The sequence below is a fragment of the Ammospiza nelsoni genome, chromosome 13 (genome assembly GCF_027579445.1).
Source record: "Ammospiza nelsoni isolate bAmmNel1 chromosome 13, bAmmNel1.pri, whole genome shotgun sequence".
NCBI classification, from domain to species: Eukaryota; Metazoa; Chordata; class Aves; order Passeriformes; family Passerellidae; genus Ammospiza; species Ammospiza nelsoni.
In genome coordinates, this window is record NC_080645.1 from 6512348 (window position 1) to 6529350 (window position 17003).

The following is a 17003-nucleotide window of genomic DNA, read 5'->3' on the forward strand; positions in this document are numbered from 1 at the left end:
TTTCTACATAAATAATATGTTTGCATTACCTCCTGGGGGTATACTTTTACAACAGCAATTTTTATTTAGCAAAAAAATAATCCATCCTAATACTTTAAAGGAGCCAAAGTTGTTTTTATACAGTTTTTTAATAACAGTATTACATAGATGTCTAAATGTGCATTACAGACTCTCCAGTGATGGTGATAAGCGTGGGCAGCAGACACAGACCTGCATTGACAGGATGCATCATGTCATTACAAAGTATACTCTGTGCCTTTGGGGCAGGGCATCAACACATGTTATGATATTTGAGAATATAGAGACAAAGCATTATAAAGATCAAAGTTCTTGCAGTGGTGAACTGAGATGTCTACACAAATGAGAAAAAAATAGAAGCACTTGCGTATTTATGTATTTGTTTTGATCTTTTCAAAGCTTATTTTTAAGATATTTGTCATATGTTTTACCATTTGAGAAAAAAACCCTCCACATTCCAGCTCCAGTGTTGTTAGTTTTACATTTTTATACCTTGTTCATTTGTGTACCACTGTCAGAGTAGTGAGGTCTTTTACCTCACTAACCCAAACTCAGGTTTTGGGTACACATTTCAGTGTATTTGAATCATCAAATACAGATGAAATTCTGAAGCTTTATAACAGACACCTGTGCAAAATTCCCAAATAAGTGGAAGGAACAAACTGTGATAATTTAGGGGTGCAGGCTGAAGGACAAAAAGCCAGGACTGATGACAGCTCTGTTCTGGCCTCACACTGTGAGCTCCCTTCCCTCCCTCCCTCGCAGTGCTTCCTTGCTCCATTTAGAATGGAAGTTGTGCTCTCAGTCACTATTCCTACATTACCAGAGCTGTGGTTACACAGAGGCTCTTTTTATTTGGTACTTGGGCTTTCAGGTGCAAGCCAAATGAACAATAAAAACAGTGAACCAACAAAGGTGAATGTAGCATAGAATACGGTATCCAGTATGCTGAACTGTGTTTTGTTGCAGACAGCTTGACATGAAATGTAAATTTATGGGACACAAATCATTAGACTAAATCCAAGTTGCTACACAGTTGTCTTGTCAGGTCACTGTTTGTGGACATGATTATTGAAAGCAGCTCAGCTGTTTGCTGTGTCTGTATCCTTTTGTGTGAGGGAATGTTAGGAATGATATCTGAGTGTTACTGCTGAGGAAGGATTTATCCTGGCTTGAGCTGAAACACTCCTGTTGCTGCTGTTGAAGTGCAGAGAGGTGTGATGCAGATGCTGCAGCTCAGAAGGTGGACTTTCACTGCTCTCAGAGCTTTGGAAATAATGTTATTAGACCAGTACAGATGGTCTAATAATGTCTAATAATGGTCTTGGAAATAATGTTGTTAGACCAGTACATGTTCACACTTAATCATATCAGTGATCAAGTTTTTAGGAAATGCCACTGCTGTAATTTTTTAATGAAATGTTTCCTGAATTTTTCAAATTATTTTTCTTCCCTGTATAATCAGGGATGTTAGTAAGTAATGCTCAAGAAACTTAACACTGCATTAAGTCTCTGGTGGCTCTCATTTTTCAGAATTGAGGCAAAAGCCTTCATTAGGATAACAGTGGTGCTGTCTTTTCTCTCAGATGCAGTCAGCTCTGCAACTGAACATTTCCCAGATCGACGTTGACGAGTGCAGGAGCGCCAACTGCAGTGAGGGCTGTACAAACCACCTGAGTGTGAGTGACATTCCCACAGTGCTGGACACAGGGAGTGTGTCCTTTGTGTCCCTGAGCACCTCCAGCCACGGGCTGTGCTCCTGCTCCGCCCGCGAGCGCCTGCACCAGCCCTGCTCCTCGTACCCCCGCAGCCCCTGCCTCAACGGGGGCCTTTGTGTCGACACTCTGAACGGCTACAGGTGAGCCAGCCTGCTCTGCACATCATTTCTGCCCACTGGTTTTAAGGTGTTGAGTGGTACCTGCCTCAAATAACCATAAAGATATGTCTGACTGGAGAAGAAAGAGAAAAACCCCACACATGCATTGGGGTGTAAACCTAACAGCAGCAGGGGCTTCATGATGGCCCCCATGGGGCTGTGGTCCCAAAAAGTGCATGAGGAACAAAGAAAACCCTGGGGAACACAGAATTAACACTTGTCATTTGTTAAGAGCACCTAATTCAGGATGAAGGCATGTGTGCCCTGTTTTTTTTCTCTTTTCCAGCAGAGTAATAATAGAAGTGAGTATCAATGGCAACAGCAGGGATGTAGGAGTGAAATATAGTTCAAACAATGGGTAATAAGGAGCCTAAAAAGCATTAGATTGGAAATTTGCTTTATTATAGCATCACCTGGCATGCAGCAGTATTCCCTTAGTGAAATGAATTCCAGCTAGGAATTAACCTCCCCAAGGTTACTCTGTAATAAATTGATGTTTGATGTTCTGTGTTATTTAGGAAAAAAAGTTTGTTGTTCTCAAAAACTTGGCCTCAAAAATACTTTTTGTTTGAGGGGGTTAGTATAAGGAACAAAAATACTTTGTACTCTTAGAGCATTTTAATAATTGCCAAACAAACCTAATATTCCGCTAAAATCTTTGTTTTGCTGATTTTTTAAATGTGATTTAAGTTCTGCATTTGCTGCATGTAAAACCCAAAAAAAGCTGAACACGGGGGAATTTTGACTATTTCTTTTCTTTATGGTCTTTCAGATGTCTTTGTCCTGCTTCCTTTCATGGACCAGACTGCCAGCAGACAAAGCACAGTTTCCATGGAAATGGTTATGCATGGTTTCGTCCCATCAGACCTTGTTTTGAAAGCTCACTCTCTCTAGAGTTTATTACTGTGGTTCCAGATGGACTTTTACTATATAGTGGCCCTTTATCAAATCCAGAACCTGGGAGCACAGAAAACTTCATTGCAATAGGTACTTCTGCAAAAGGATGTGGGAAAATTAAATGTCTTTTGGGAATGGATTGTTTGTGACCAGTGTAACAATTAGACTATGGATTCTGTCTTTCCACTTAATGAGGTAATTTATTTTGTGGTGTAAAAATATTTTGAAGCATTTCCTAACAAGTCTTTCTCCTTTGATGTCTATTTTTGTAGCCTGCACCTCTGGCTTTGGGCTCATCACAGAGTTGTAGAAATGAAGGGAAAAGCAAAACAGATTGATATATATATAAAAAAAAAGAACCTGCCTAGAAAACCTGTAGTGTTGTAAAGGAATTTAGGTGCTTTGAAGATAGGTATTACATGAGTAGTGCAGTCTTAGCTGCATGTCATTCTTATCTAGTTTGGTGAGAAAAGAAATCCACTTAAACTCCCTTTGGTCTTGGGGCAATTTTGCAGATTTTTTTAAACTGGCAATGATGTGATGGGTGAATCCAGCCCCACCTGCCATTGTGGGAAGATTCATCTACAAGTAGAACTCAGTGCTTTATGTTGACACATTTAAAAGGTTACTGCTGCTTATTTTTTGTGAATTAACACCCAAGATGAACAGTATGGCTGGCATTTTATATTCTCCTGATTAATTGAAGGTAATGTGGTTGAATAGTTAATAATTTACCCCCCCCTTTTTTTTTTTGCCTTGCTTTGCAGTTACTTGTAAATTTGAGTGGAAGATGGGAAAGAAGAAACCTGCATATATTAATTGCTTTAGAGCATCATAAAATTGCAGATTGCTTCTCAGGAATTAGTTTCAGTGTTTTGACAGAGAAGTGGAATAATCTGAAGTGTATAAGTAAACAATATACTGAATGAGTACTTCTGCTTAATAGAAGACATAGGGTGTAATTCTAGTTATTTCTGTAGTGACCCCCCTGTATGTGACTAGCAATAACCAGTAAATCAGTACAGTCACTAACTGCTGAGATACCAGAAGTGACATTTTGTAGCTGAATTTAATTTCTTGTTCATGTTGTATTAGAACTCTCTAGTGGTGTTCCTGTGCTGAAGATGAGCTATGGCTCAGGTTCTGTGGTGCTGCAGTTTCCAAGTCATCTGAATGTAGCAGACAAGAAGTGGCATCGACTGGAAGTCAGAACTAATGGTCAGGTCAGTTATTGGATTGTTTATTTTCACATATATTAACATTTCTAAAAATATTTCCCTGTGCAGATGCAGGAGGGCATATTGTCTGTTCAATAAAGAACAGAAAATAGATATTGTCCTAACTGCTTGTAGGTTTGATGAGTAATAGAAATTTTGGGACAACCTCATTGTTCCTCATCCATTGATGTTGTAATCCATATTCTGGATTTTTACCTTTTCTAAGCTCTGCTGCAGCACATGTGGAATGTGGCCACTTGAATCCATTACTTAGGAACAAAAAGCAGATATTTTTTTACTTGCAAATGCAGTTACAGGTCTTGTGTAAGTGGTTAAAATACTCAGAAGCACAAATAAAGTTGAGAAGTTCCTACTTTGCTAAATGGTTCCATTTTGGCTTTACTGGTTATTGCAAGATGAACAGAACAGGGAACCCCCCAGCCCTTTTTGGATGACAGTGTGCAGGAAGCTGAGGCTGGGTGCAGCAGGGCCAGCTCAGTGTGTGTTGTGCAGGCTGTCAGGTTCACTCTGGATCGCTGCAGCGCCGCCGTGCTCTCCGAGATCGAAGGCGTTGGCCGCTGGCTCTCCACCGAGGATCGCACGGACTGTGAAATCCTGGGCTCTGTTCCACGGACAGCAAGGTACATTCCTGCAGCTTCCCTGGCAGGCACTTTGTTCTAAGGCCTGTGAACATTTGACCTGTTAGACTGAAGCTGAATTATTGATGGCTAGGAGCACAAAAAGCATTTCCTCTTTTCTCAGGCCTTCTAGACCAAGCCTGGACCTCAAAGAACTAAACAAATTTTAAGTTTCCACTGAGTAGTGTTGCAGGACTACGTGACAGCCCCAAAACTCTGTGGCTGTTAGTGGAACTTTCGTGGGTCCTGTGCACCACCCTCCACCCACAGGATTTCTGTCTGTTTATCAAGTCACTGTGAGCCTGCTCTTCAAAACCTCACAAATTTAGGCCAGTTGACATCAGAGTCCTGGGTGCAGTTGGTGTCCCACAGTGCAGGGTGGACAAGTAGCAGGGGGTACAGTCCAGAGAAGAACAATGACTGATCAGCTCACCCTGAGAGTAAGAATCAAGAATGAAGGAATTGAGGTCAGTTAACAGAAAGAAGGGAGAACTAAGGAGAGATATGATAAGTCTCAGTGTGTATAAAAGAATGGTACAAAGAGGATTTAGACAATCTCTTCTGTGCAGGGCCTAAAGTTACAGTCAGGAATATTCAGGTTATATTTTAGGGAAACCTTTGTACTAACAAAGTCATTTCAGCTGTGGAATAGATAGTCCAAGCAAGCATTCTGATGAGCATTGGGATTAAGCATTGTCCACAGCTGCATGGAGCTCTCCTGGCCATGAAAGGAGCACAAAGAAAGGGAGAAATATAAGGATAAATGAAAACAAAAGAAATGACTTGATAACTCTGGGAAAAAGAAAGTATGTGGACTAAAATGCATGGAGTTGTTTGGCTTGGAGAGATGACTGGGAGACAGTGCAGAGCTTGGACATGTTCACCATGCCTTTTAGACCACATGGACCCAACTTTTAGACTTCTGAGTTTTGTCATACACAGAACAGCCTTTGTTGTAGGATTCCTACAGCATAGGATATCTGTGTACACACAGAGCACTTGAAGGAGAATATGGTGTCTAGAATATCACAGCTGTTTCTGACTTGAATGCAAACATACCCAAAATGTAATAGTGTCCCACAGTTAAACTTCCAGCAGGTTTCACTGTCATGTTTAAAAAAATACCCTTTATTTTAAAGGGCTTTATTTCAGAGAGACAAGATAAAGTATTTGCAAGATATGCATTCTACTGTTATGTTATAGAGCCTTTGTTATTTGGAAAAGCCATGTATTTATTTATTTATCTGCCTATGTTTGAAGGTAGATGCACATCTATTTTCATTATTGATATGATTTTTAAAGGTATTTGAATGTGAACCATGTTCTCCAGCTGGGTGGTGTGAAGGAGTCCATCCCATACTCCTACCCACAACTGCTACACAAACATTTTTCTGGTTGCTTGCGCAATTTCATCTTGGATACTCAGGTAAGAGCAGAGTAATGTTTGCTTTAGCGGAGAAGAAAATTTTATTCAACTTTTGGGAGATTCATATTTCACATGAAACTTCTGCTTCCATCAATGTATTCGATGCCCACATGCATCAGTGTAAAATACAAGAAAATTCTGGTTTTTTCTGTGATAATTAGAATAAGTACCTTGAAAAGTTATTTCTCAATAGAAGGAGATGTATTAGTGAGGCAGGAACTGTGTTTGTTTATCCCCTGTTTCATGCAGCTGTTTTCCAAGCTTCTTTGTGCATTCAGGGAACTTCTGAATGGCAATTGTATAATGGTATATTTATGCCAGCTGTCTGCTTTGTTAGGAAGTATTAGGGATTTTTTGTTTTTGTAGTCAGTTGAGTTTATTCAAAGGCAAAATATGTTCCTGATAAAATCAGCTGAAGTCTGAATGTCAAAAAGCAAACTTAGCAACTTAAGCAATGCAGATGAGGAGCACACAGTGAAGTGGTGCAGCTATTTCTGTTTAAAAATGAAATATGTTTCTCAAATAATAATTTTGTGTCATGAATTGTCTCTTGAAGGTATACGACCTTCAGTCTCCTGCAGAGTCCCTGAACAGCTTCCCTGGCTGCTCCCTGACGGATGGGAGCTGTGAGACCATGGGATCTTCCTCCTGTGGTGCCCATGGGAGGTGCCTTGGGGACTGGGGCTCCTTTGCGTGTCACTGTTTGCCAGGCTACCACGGCTATCGCTGTGATAAAGGTGAACCTGCTTTTCTGCTTCATTAGTGTAGGCTGCTAAATCTTACAGTACAGGAAACTTCAAATATTTGCAGGTAATGATTGTTGAGGTGGCTTTACATTACATGCTGTAAAGCCATGTTGCAGTGTAGTTGCCTGTGATTGTTGATAATTTCTTTTCTAATTCCTTTTGAGAAATTGCTTTCTCAGTACAGAATCATTTCTTTAAACCTGAGGGTGTTTGTGCAATGACTGTATAATGACATGGCTGCATGACAAAAAAATTGTGAAAAAAGTATTTTATTTTGCTACAATTGTTTGATTTGCATCTGTTTACACTTTCAGAAATATCTAATAACCTAAAAAATATGAGTGTGCCAGTACCACTTTCTGTGCAGAATAAGAACCATGCAACTGGAATTAGAAATCACTGCTCCTTTGCTGTCAGGAAGAGACTCTGCTGGCCCAAGGATCTATGCTTTGGGAATAGTAGGATTTTTAGCTCTCATAGAGCCAAAGTTTGCAGCAGAAAGACAATTATAAAATAGCAGGTTGTGAAATTTGATTGTGGTACTTGGTCTGTAGGCTCTTCTCTTGGTCAGAGGTGCTGCTTCCCTGCTGTCACCCCATGTGAGCATTGTAAGGAGGAGCATTAGCAGGATCTAGTTGGGTGGGAGAACACCTCTTTACAGAGGAAAATGAAGTGTGAGAGTGACTGGAGAAGCTGTGGAAATAAATACAGGAGCGTGTCTCAGAGGACAAATGTCTCACACATCCACACTGTGCATTGCAATTGTGCATCGCAATTGTTTCTTTCAACTCTCATTATGACATTAAAGGGCAACAGCAATGTTTCCCTCTCCCCAGGAGCTGGTTTAAAGGTTTCTCTCCCTTGCAGTGGCCCAGGAGTACAGGTTTGAGGCGGGCAGCCACATCCGCTACCAGCTGCCTGTCAGCGTGTCTGCGCGCAGGACGCTGCTGCAGGCCCTGGTGCGCACGCGGCAGCGCGACGGCGTCATCGCCTCCGTGCTGTCCCGCGCCAGGGACGAGCACATCACCCTGCAGGTGAGGCCACCACCCACACAGTGACAGTGACAGTGGCACCAGAGCCTCACACAGCTCGGAGATACACTCGCTCAACAGGTGGAAACAGGACAAAGGCCTTATGCTGAGCACCAGAGTCTGGGATGGGTTTTATGGATCCTTTACTCGAGATACTGACCACTCAGCTGTGGTGTCCCGTTGGGTTTCAATGCCCACATCAATACAGGTTCTGTACAGAACAGGATGAATGGGGTGTGTACCTGCTGTCCTTGTGAACCATGTGACCACTTCTGCATAGTTCAGACTCTGCCAAGTAAGGTGCCTGTGGCAGTGTTAATGATGTCAGGCTCTCAGAGGGACAGCCTTCTCATTTTATACACACCACTGAACAAGTCACCTCTTCAGCCGTGTTGGTTTGAGCTGTCACTGTAACTGTGATACACCAGACTCTCAACTATTAGAAGAACCCCACAAATTTGTGCAAGAGAGATCAGGGTAAAATTACTCCTAAGGTGACTTAGATACAACTGTGAGTATATTGCTACCACATTTAGGTTGTCTAATTCAGTAGTATTGGTATTTCTGTATTACACCTAAATGTGTAGTGGTATTGGTATTTCTGTATTACACCTAAATGTGTAGTGGTATTGGTATTTCTGTATTACACCTAAATGTGCAGTGTAAACATACCCTAAATTTAAGCAAATACTTTAAGATTGAAGTTACAGGTCAATACAAAATGCCAGGCAATGACTTGACTTTTCTTTCTTGCTATTTGTGAATTATCCACAAGGTTGTTCAGGGACTCTTAGTGGTCTCATACAATCTGGGTGATGGAAACTATTCTGTAAGCCTTCCCTCCTACCACATTGATAATGGTGAATGGCATCACATCACGCTGGAGAGAAATGAAAATGAATTTACTCTTCGCCTTTATGAAGGAGGTGGCAAGAGAGAGATTACTAAAGCAGCAGGAATATACAAAGAGATTGTCATTGACCCCAGCAGCTTGGTCCTTGGAAACACGTACCCATTCAGTCAAAACAGGAGTTTTCAAGGTAGGAATTCTCAATCTCACTGTTCATAATATGGACTTGTAAAAATAAAAAAAATAGTGCAGGAAACTTTCTTGTTTATGGAGAGCCCAAAGTACACAGATTTCCTGCATGTCACTTTGGAACAGGGATGCATAAGCTCTTCTGACCAGAAGGTACAGCAGGGAATTGCCTGCAAATACACCTGGCTACTGGACCTGGAACAATGATGGTCACCTCCTGCCTTGGCTGCAGAGTTGGTACCCGGAGATGCAGAAGCTTCTCCCAGACAGACTGTGCATGGCTCCCTGCCTTGGATAGGCAGAGCTGGTTCAGTGCATGGTTCTGTCTGGTCCATTTGCCAACTCTCCTTCCCTCCCAAACACATTGGTTCCTATGCTAAAAGGAATTTTTCCATCTTATATGTGCATTGCATAGCACCCACCAAACCCTGGTTTATTACCTCGGTATTACTGGATTTTACACTCAGTCAAACCATTAACTAAAATTAGAAATAGTTTATTGAATTAGAGCTAAAAATCTGAATTTTTAGCAACTGAGTGGATAAGGTCACAGTGTGTGTTAAAAGCAAATCAGTTTCTGGCCTGGAAACTGAGTAATTCCACAAAGGAGAAATATAAAGAACTGGAAGTTTGGGATATCCATGGCAGCTCTTGCTCTGAGCTCAGCTGGAAGTTTGGCCTTTGCTTAAACCCACAGTGCAAGTGAAGCAAATCAGCTTTTATTGCCAAGGAACACATATCACTGCTGGTTAAACCTGTCTGGTGTCTATAGGTCACCTCTCTCCCATGCCCTTCACCTCTTTAACCTAGTAAATCCATTCAAAGCAAGCTGGTCATCTTTTCACCACACAAAAGTACTTCAATGAGTAATACAAAAGTGCCTGGAGAGAAATTAAATAGAGTAATAATTGACAACTTAAAAGTATCACAAATTATTTAGAAAAAGATTGTTTTCTATTGCTTTACTAGAAGTATTCCAATAAATAAAGTTTATGATATGAAGTAGGGAGCATATTTTGAATTTTTTATTTATGGGAGTAATAGTGTTTGTTTTGAAGTAAATAAAGAAGTCAAATGGTTGCAGGAAGATAATTTTAATTAGGATTATTAATGTTGCTGTTAAGTAGCTGAAACTTTAAGGACTTCAAAGTCATAAAATGTACTTAATTAATCAAAGTGTATGTTTTCATGCTGAGGCATCTCGTGCATACAAAGTGAATGTCACACAGCTTCAGTACAAATTTTCTATCCCTGATTGAAGACTCTCTCACCATTATTTGTCAACCCTGTGTTCAGCACAGTCCCAAACACAGCCCCACACCAGCCCCTGTAAGGAGAATTAAGCCTGTCACAGCCAAAACCAGCACAGACCTGCAGCAGCACTTGATTCTCATGGAAAACACTGGGAATCTTGATCTAAAACTTCAGCAAATTCAGTCCAAAATTGAAGGACAGTGCTATGAGAGTTTAAGTGAATTCAGTCCTGGATTTAAACTTGGATAGCCGGTGTCCTTTGTTAAGCATAAACTGCCAAATCTTACAGCTGCTTCAAATGGTTCTTACAGCCTGCTGAATGGTTTTTAAAACTGTCTCTTTGTGCCTTGCTGTAGGATGTATGAAGGATGTCAGATTTAACAACTACAGAATCCCTCTGGACACTCATGGGAAGGAGCTGGTGTCAGTACTGAGTGCCCAAGGCATCAAAGAAGGCTGTTCTTCAGAGGCCTGTAGGAATAACCCTTGCAACCAAGAATTTATTTGTATTGATTTGTGGATGATGCATGAATGCAGGTAATTGGTGGAAATAGAAGTACAAAACCCTTCAGAATGAGGTGGGAAAGGGTGGATGTTGAAGTGTACAGCTTGAAGGCTGGCACTGGCAATCTCATCAAATCCCTGAAACCACAGTGGCACACAAGGCTAGACACCAGCACAGCGAGCAGGATACTGTGTCCTTAGAGACACCAGCACAGCTGATGTAATCAGCCTGGCTCCAGGGATTGTGGAGCAAGTTCAGCTGCCTATCTAATGGAAAACATTTAAAGAACAGCAGCAAATCCAGAATGCCTGTAAACCCTGGAACTAGGACAGCAGGGTGTGTGAGCTGGAGTGGCACAGCTCCCTGGCTGTGCTGTGAAGCTTGTGCTGTGCAGTGTCAATGCTTTCTCTTGTCAGGGTCTGATTTCTTGCCCTGCCCCAGGCTGCTGCCTCTGTTCCCTCCCAGGCTCCTCCAGCTGCTTTGGGAACACCACACTATTGAGCTCAGATTCCTTTGCTTGTGCCTGGGGTCAGGACAACACTAATTCCTGTGGTGTGCAAATGAACACTTTACTTAAACACACCTTAATGTTTGCACACTCTCCTGACTGCCACTGTCCACACAAATGGAGTTCTCTAACTCTGGAGACTCAAAGAACATAGCACAGCTTGTCCTGCCTAGCCAGAACTGCAGAGGCCAACCCAGCTGGCTGTAACAAGAATAATGTTTCAGAAAGGAGTGGAAATACCTGAGTTCTGAAAGCCCAGATATAAGGGTCTGAAGTTGTGGAGCTCATGCTTACGGCTGCCTCAGGACAGGCTATGACCTGTCATGATTTCACACAACTTACTCCCAGTAGTGCTTTGGAAACTGTGCAAAAGTGTGTTTTAAACCCTCAGTGCTGCCTGTCACGGCTGTTCCCTCTCACAATTACCATTCTGCCATTGTGCCCCGGTGTGTGCAGCTGCCCTGCAGGACACATGATCCTGGAGAACGCCTCGGGCCGGCAGTGCGTGTACACGGCGTGCGCCGAGCGGCCCTGCAACGATGGCACCTGCGTGTCCCTGTCCCCCAGCACCTTCCAGTGCCACTGCCCCGACGGCTACAGCGGGCGCCACTGCGAGGTCACGCTGGCCATCTTCCACAAGGACACCGGCCTCAGCTTCACCTCCCTCTTCGCCATCTGCGTCTGCTTCCTGGCACTCCTAGGTAGCTACGGCAACTACGTCCTGTACTACCTGTGGTGAGACACGTGTCCACCTGTCCTGAGCAGCCATCACCTCATCTCCTGCTGAAACTCCTCAAGGAGACCCAACTCTGCCTTCGTTCCCTTGCCCTCATCCCATCACTGATTTCTCATCCCTCTGTGCATCCATCGCTAGGTGAATCAACACTTGTGAGCTATGGAAGGTCTCTGCAGTTTTGTTTTCTTCACATTTTCATGTCATTGCTGAGGAACTGTTCAGATGCATAATTAGAAGCAAATGCAATTGAACAGCAAGAGTGGAAATTGCGACCAGATAAGCATTGTTTAAAATACTGCTGAGTATGAAAAAGATTGTTCAGTCTAGGAGAAACTTCTTGTCTGATAGAAATATACTGGTCAGGAAGGAGCAGACTTTGCATCTTGCCAGTTGTGTCCCAGCTCCTAAACAGCTGATTTTGTCTTCCTCAGCCATTTTCAGGCTTAGGTATGGGATCTAAAGAGGAAAACCAGAAGGATGTTACTCGTGAGAAAGGATCACATCTTGGAGTCTTTCTTGTTTATTCAAATGTTATGGAAGTTTGCCTGAGTAAAGACAGAGGATTTTTCTCCTGGCTGTTAGCATTGAGGCAGTTTTGTTCAAAAGTTGTAGTAAGAGTACGGAAATACCATAGTTTTCCCCAGCTCTGCTAGATACTATGTTTGCCATGCAAACATGAGCAGCAAATTTGTGGGAAGCTAAGTGGTATTGCAGCTCTTGGAATCCCAGATAGCTGAGGCTGATAATAAATCTCTATTTTACAGGAGAGCAGGGCATGATCTCTGTGTACCCCAGTTTCAGTCCCAAGGTCTTTTAGATGCTGCTCCACAGAACTGCTGCCATGTAGATATTCTATAAGAGATTCTAGTTTCTTTAGTTCACTGCACTGCTAATTTATGGTACTCAATGCTTTGAGGTCTTACTCTGAGCTTTTATTGATTTTTACAGAGTTGGTAGCACAGTGATACACAATTTCTATTTACAGAATGTTCAGTATCTGATGTTGAATCTTGTCAGTTGTGTAAATGCACTTCAGCATTTAAGGAAAATGTTTAAATTAATGAATGCTAAGGCAAAATGTGCCTGGTTCTTGTTTTCCAGTAAAACATCTAAAAGTAATCTCCTCTTCTGTCTTGTGTCTTCTTGTGTTTCATTTGTGTATAATTGTGTCTGTTTCTGTCAACATGTTATTTTTAGTTTGTCTCCCTCTGTAATGCATTTTCTGTGACAGAGTTCAACTCCACACAGGACAGAGACAGGTCAGAGACACCACTTGGTCTTTAACCAACTTCGAGTTGGGCTTTAAAGGGTGCTGCAAAATGCTCTTTAAAGGCTTTTCTCCTTCAGTGTTTGATATTCACCACACAGGACAGTGCAAAGCCCAGGCATTTGGTGGGAAGCCCCTGCTGTGCACGGGGGTTCTGGTGCCTGCATCACCTGTGCTCTGCTCCTGTGTCCCCACAGCTCTGCTCAGTGCTGCCTTCCTCTGGGCTCACTGGAGGACGCGCAAGGCTCTGCACGGAGGCGTTTACCACGGATCTGCTCATCCCGAGGATCTGGAGGACATCAGGGAAAACATCCTCAACTACAACGAAGAAGGGGGTGGGGAGCAAGATGAAGTAAGGATCACTGTTATGTTACAATTAAGAGGGGACCAGTGGCTCACTGTGCTAAGGAAAATGCATTTTGTGCTCTGTCCTCAGTCTTTGTTCTGCTGATTCAGCCCTGCAAGGGGCACATGAATTATTTGGATGAGGGTGCATGTTTCCTAAGCAGAGATAAGTGCCTATCCATTTTTAATTTGTCTTAGAGCCAGTGATCCTGAGTGCACATTGATGGGAGCCTGTAGGGTGAGTTTAGCAGCAGGGAACAGCTGCTGGGTTTGGTTTTGGGGCTCAGGAGACACTGAAGTTCTCAGGGCTCATTTCTGCTGGAGCTGCAAGGGCTTGGAAGAGCCTGTTGTCAGTGTTGCTCATGGCCAGGCTTTTCCAGACCCTGCTCCCAACAGCAGGTGTTCACACCTCCCTTGTTGGGAAGGGGAGGTGCTGCATTGGCTCCTCTGAGGCCCTGGAGCATGTGGTGGTTGTGGAAGAACCTCTCTGCATTTTTGTGTTTTGAGATAAATACACCACTGAACACAAGCTGTTTATACTTAGAGCAGAGCAGATTATGCCCAAAGCAGGTATTATTAACATTCCTGCTGGCTGTTCTAAGGTTTTCATGTGTCAGTGAAGGCAGAGCTTGGAAGGAAAACAGTGAATATTATAAACAAGTACTCTTAATAGATTATTTATTGACCTATAGGTGAGTTCTATATTTATAAAAGGTAGGAAATGTCATTGCCAACTGATCATTTCATGGATTCAGGGGGTGGTGTGAATCTGCAGAGGTAATAATAGTCATGGTACCAGTGTGAAAGCCAAAAAAAGTCAGTGATTTAAAAATATTCTCACTTGCAGAGTATCCTTATTTTCCTGGTGAATTAGTGGGAACGTAATAAACACAGACATTTCCCATGTGATAACATAGACAGCTCTAAAGCCTGTTTTCCTTAATCAGATTAACTTCCTCTGCAATATTTTGCAATTTTACACCCAGAAGGTCTCTTTGAGGAAATCTACAGTTACTGTATGACATGTTTAATTACTTTTGGGGAGTTCTTAAAATGCACTTCTTATTTTAAGCATTGGAACCAAATTAGTGACTTGATGATCTCCATCTGAGGTTATTACTCTGCATGAAGAAACAGTGCTTGGAGTGAAGCCTCTCTGGGTTCTGTGTACTCTTCCTAAATTATTCAGATTTAACAGTTGCTGGGACTGCAGCTGAAACTTTTTAAGGTAAAACCTAGTTGCTTGTCTAGATTTAAAAAACCCAAGCAAACTAGCCCCAAAATACCTAGAATTACACCACCTTAGTTGTGTTCTAATGCTACCTCAACAAAAGGATCCTGCTTGGATAAGAGAGTTCCATTTTTGTAATGTTTGTGGATGGTAGGGCTATGAGGACAAGGGGTTGTCATATGAAGGAGTTTCTGCATCTGAAATAAATAAAGTTTTCCCCCAGAGAAATTAGGAGCTCATAAAAATCGCAGGAGGTCAGTGCATTGTTGATTACAGACTGAACTCAGCTGACCACCAGATGTTGTTAAAAGCCAGCTCTGGACCCAGAGACAGGGCTTGAGTTGGGTTTGTAAGCCAAGAAGGGTTTATTATCAGAAGAAATGTGTCATTTTAATGAACAATTAGTAGCAGTGAAGGATGCTTTTATTATCACCCAGTTCAGTGAGGGGAGGATCCTCAAGTCTGTATTGGAACAACTCCTACTTGTGCACGATGCAAAGCTGCTCCATGTCACGGGTTCTCCTGGTACCCCTGCTCAGAGTGGGGCTGGACTGGGGCTTGCACTAAGGACATGCCTAAGGCAGGGATCTGGGCTGCAGGTCTTGGTGTTCATCACCAGCTCTCCTAAGTCTCTGGAGGAATGGGAACAAGCAGCTCCTGTCCCAAACCCCATCCTGCCACTTAGGCAGCTTCTTGATTGCAGATGAGGGGAATTTAAGTTGTTCTCAGCCTCCAGGGGAAATTCAGCAAAGCTCACTGAGATTACCTCGGTTAATCTCATGATTATGCACAATGCCACATGCTGGACAGCTAAAGAAATCTTTGGGGAAGTGCTGATTCCACACCTCTGTCACTGATGGCTCCTGTTACCATGAACAGTATTAGCAACAGAAATAATTTTTTGTTTGCTCTAATGAATTCTGTCTCCCTCCACCTGTCTGCATTCTGCTTTGGCCTGTAAATCAGTCCAGGGATGCAACCTTTGGTTGTAGTGAGGCAAAGGATGCTGGGGACAAGACTTGTTCATTGCAGGTGGCACAAAGATTCTGATCACTGAATGCCATTAACTGCTGGCATTGGCAGCTTTGTGCCAGAGGCTGTGGCACAATTCCCAGACAGCATTTACTGCACTGAGCTGGGAGGGAATTAGTGACTTTTTTGGGAGTAAGTAGTTTTTGGCTTTCACACTTGTGCCACTGTCATGCCACATAATTAGGCATTATTCCAGAGACTGGTAAAATTTTATCAGAAATCACAGTACATTTTTGAACTACTACTGCAGAAAGATTTCTTCAACATGCTGTTTGTGAATAACATGCTGTTTCTTATGTCTTCTGCCACGCTTGTGGGATCAGTGTCCAGTCACGATTAGACACTTTGGATGTGAATTTCAGAACAAAAGCTGGGTTGTTTCTGTCACGTTTATTTAGCTTTAGGATGAAATTAGACTCGATTCTGAGCGTGCCCGCAGCAGTGCAGGGTGCACAGGTGTTCCTCAGGCTGCCTCAGGTGCACTGCAGGAGGCAGAGCTGGCAGAACCCCCAGCCCTTCAGGTGCTCACAGCGGACAGACTGAGTCGCCATCATTCCTTCTCTATTCCCACCGGAACACGAACCAGTGGGACCTACAGATAGTATTAACTCGCTGTGCCCCGTCTCTCCCCGCAGGACGCCTACAACATGGCAGAGCTGCAGGTGTCCATGCAAGGCAGCCCAGCGTACTCCGCGCACAGGAGGAAGGAGCCGCCGGCCGCCGTGAGGGCGCGGCGCGGGCCCGCGGGGGGCGCGGCGCTGGGCCGGGCGCTGCCCGCGCTGCTGAGGGAGGCCGAGAGCCGCGCCCCGGGCCCGCCGCAGGATTCCCTGCGCGTCTTCTGCACCGAGGGCGCCGGCTCCAGCGCCGGCAGCCTCAGCTCCCTCAGCTCCCTCAGCTCCGCGGGGCTGGGCGGCGGCGCCGGCGAGGACATCCACGAGTGGGGACCCAAGTTCGAGAAACTGAGGGAGCTGTACTCGCACAGAGAGGCGGGAGACCTGTAGCTCCCCAAGGCTGCTCTTTGCAGGTCTGGAGGCACAGGTGAGGCACGGTTTTCTATATTCCTGCTCTGTATTACCCCCACACCGCCTTTTTAACTTGTTACAACGGATTCAGATTCCCACTGAGGAGGCACATTGGTTTTTTTATACTCCTGCTCTGTATTTCCCACACCTGGCCTTTTTTCCTTGTTACAACAGGGATTCAGATTCCCACTAAGGAGGCACATTGGCCAGCAAAG

The 17003-nt window shown here is 43.5% G+C and overlaps 1 protein-coding gene across 1 annotated transcript in view; it reads left to right on the plus strand.

Moving 5' to 3' along the window:
* The window catches only part of LOC132079127 (neural-cadherin-like), a 58482-nt gene extending 41715 nt beyond the window's left edge, over positions 1–16767 (plus strand). Inside the window, exons 22-33 of the mRNA XM_059481580.1 lie at positions 1605–1876; positions 2667–2881; positions 3887–4014; positions 4522–4649; positions 5949–6072; positions 6629–6809; positions 7686–7852; positions 8625–8889; positions 10499–10679; positions 11612–11856; positions 13356–13510; positions 16402–16767. Coding sequence (XP_059337563.1) covers positions 1605–1876; positions 2667–2881; positions 3887–4014; positions 4522–4649; positions 5949–6072; positions 6629–6809; positions 7686–7852; positions 8625–8889; positions 10499–10679; positions 11612–11856; positions 13356–13510; positions 16402–16767 — 2427 coding nt within the window. The remainder of the gene's footprint in view (positions 1–1604; positions 1877–2666; positions 2882–3886; positions 4015–4521; positions 4650–5948; positions 6073–6628; positions 6810–7685; positions 7853–8624; positions 8890–10498; positions 10680–11611; positions 11857–13355; positions 13511–16401) is intronic.
* Positions 16768–17003: the final 236 nt, after the last annotated feature.